At 43.9% G+C, this 2,500-nt stretch overlaps 1 protein-coding gene across 1 annotated transcript in view; it reads left to right on the top strand.

Annotated features, from left to right (window-relative positions):
- rbm46 (RNA binding motif protein 46) overlaps nucleotides 1–2,500 on the top strand; it is a gene marked incomplete at both ends in the record, with an annotated part of 15,688 nt that overhangs the window by 4,737 nt on the left and 8,451 nt on the right. Inside the window, one exon of the mRNA XM_083640116.1 lies at nucleotides 1–85. This exon is cut by the window's left edge and continues 72 nt beyond it. Within this exon, the coding sequence (XP_083496242.1) occupies nucleotides 1–85 (85 nt within the window). The remainder of the gene's footprint in view (nucleotides 86–2,500) is intronic.

Below are 2,500 nucleotides of genomic sequence, written 5' to 3' on the forward strand. Positions count from 1 at the left end.
TGTGAGTCTGGACAACTGCCGCCTCTTCGTCGGCTCCATCCCCAAAGACAAGAGGAAGGACGAGATCCTGGAGGAGATGAAGAAGGTACACACATCCCAATCTGTTATTTATATCACCATGGAAACAACAACATGATTGGATATAATAATAGGAACAAAGAACAATGGCTGGACCTCAACTTGGATGCCTAGCAAAATCACACATCAAGAAAACAAATATACAATAAAACAGCACCTTCTCCATGTGGTGACTGCCAGTAATTGCTGACAGATAACTTCTGGTGTGTCTAGTGTTGAAACGATTAGTTGAGTAATCAATGATTTGATCGACAGAAAATTAATTGTTCATTTTAGGCCACTAAATATGAACAACGAAACAAAATAAACCACACACCCAAAAGTGAAGGTGCTGGAAGCTAACACTACTAGTACTAACACTACTACCGTAAATTCCGGACTATAAGCCGCGGCTTTTTTCCCGTTTTTTGGCCTTTTTTGCCCCCTGCGGCTTAAATAACGGTGCGTCTTATCTATGGATTTTTCCAGCAAACGGCCACTCGGGAACCTCCAAAATCTATGGATGTTGGTATGAGGCAGAACGAGAGCAAGACAGACATTATGAGAGCGAGACCCTGATTGGATGATGTTGCAAAAAATGTGCCTCGCGACCTGATTGGAGCACTGTGCCACTACTCTCTCTCAGCCACTACGGTAAAACACCCTCCCTCCTCCCTCGCTCCGGGGGGAAAAAGGCAGCGATTGAGCTTGAAAGACAGTCTGAATGAAATTGAATGTAACATTCCCAATTCTATGTATTACATTCTAAAAAACTAACAGCAACATTTTGGAAGGCTAAGCCACACAACTAGCTCGTTGTAATCTAACATCATGCTTCAAAAGATGGAGAACTGGCTGTGTTACGACGATGGCGGCGAGAAGAAGAAGGAAAGAAGGAAATCGAGTAGCAGCACGTAACCTTGGCATCAGGGTGTTGACACAGAGAGCAGACGGCCGAGGTGCCGTTCAGATCCGACTGAAGGCTCAAGTTTGCCAGTGGATCCTGACAGCGTGGAGGAGTGTCAAAACATCCACGATTACCAACGGGTTCCGAAAGGCTGGACTGCTGCGTGATGAAGAGGAGGACGCCGCCAGCTGAGGGCCTTCAGAGGCTGTTCGATTCCGACAGTGACGAAGAGGAGTTCGTTGGTTTTGAGAGCGACAACGAAGGAGAGAGGAGAGTGGCTGACGAAGCCACCCTGAGCCTGTTCGTTTCCGACACTGAAGATGAGGACTTTGGTGGTTTTAGTACGCAGGAAGAAGACGAAGATGAGGATTAATGACTTGACTTTTCTGGTTACAGCCGTGTACTGCACCTTAGCCTAAAAGATGAAGACGAGGATTAATGACTTTTCTGGTAGGCTGATTACCGTATATTTTAAGCAGCCGTGTTACTGCAACTTTAGGCTTACGCGCTTACTGTCGTGTTACAGGCACTTTATTTTGCACTTTAAAAAAAACACATTTAATTTAGCCATTGATATTGCCTCGTCAAGCGCTGTAAGCTTTGTTTTTTGTTATGGTACTACTGTAGGCTATAATGTAGATCAGTGGTTTTCAACCTTTTTCATGCCACGGACCCCTAAATTTACACAGCACAGTACATGTTCTGTAGCTACTATTGCACTAAATGGTAACACTTGAATACGTTATGCAAATATGCAACTTGTTTTGTTGAAATGTTAATAAATGGGAGCTTCCCCAAACAGCCATCTCTTTCCCGACAATCCCCTCTGTGCACGAAGCCTTACATATGGTAATTAAACATCAAAACACCCGCGGCTTATAGACCGGTGCGGCTTATAGAAGAAAAAAATAGTCACCTTTGAAGGTGCGTCTTATAGACCGGTGCGCCTTATAGTCCGGAATTTACGGTAGTACTAACACTACTAGTACTAACACTATTTATTTTTTATTTAACCTTTATTCATACAGGTGAATCACCTTGAGACCTGGATCTCATTTTCAAGTGCGACCTGTTCAAGCAGCATCCAGACAGAAAGTTACAGTAACAAAAGTTGACAGACAGTATGACAGCAGTAATCAGTACAGTACAGATAATAAATAAAAATAACCAAAAGGCTAACAGAGACACACTACGGTAGATAAAAAAAAGGGGGGTGTTAAAAAGGAGATGGTCAGTTGTTAAAACAGGAGCACAGCGAGGCAGTCATTTCAAGGTTGCGCAGCAGTAACTTAAAGCTAAGCAGTGGGATGAGGCTGGACAGCTTCAGTGTCTGTTGAAGCGTGTTCCAGGTGAAAGGGGCAGAGTAAGAGAACGCTTTTTTCCCCCTCTCAGTATGGACAGGTGGGATGGTGAAGGTGATGTAGTCCTGGGTGCGTAAACTGTAACTCGAGTGCTTGTGAGATAAGTAGGAGGAAATGTAAGTAGGTAGCAGACCGGTGATGGATTTATAGATGAAAATATACCAGTGCAGGGTTC

The sequence above is a fragment of the Poromitra crassiceps genome, assembly GCF_964638095.1.
Source record: "Poromitra crassiceps genome assembly, chromosome: 7".
NCBI classification, from domain to species: Eukaryota; Metazoa; Chordata; class Actinopteri; order Beryciformes; family Melamphaidae; genus Poromitra; species Poromitra crassiceps.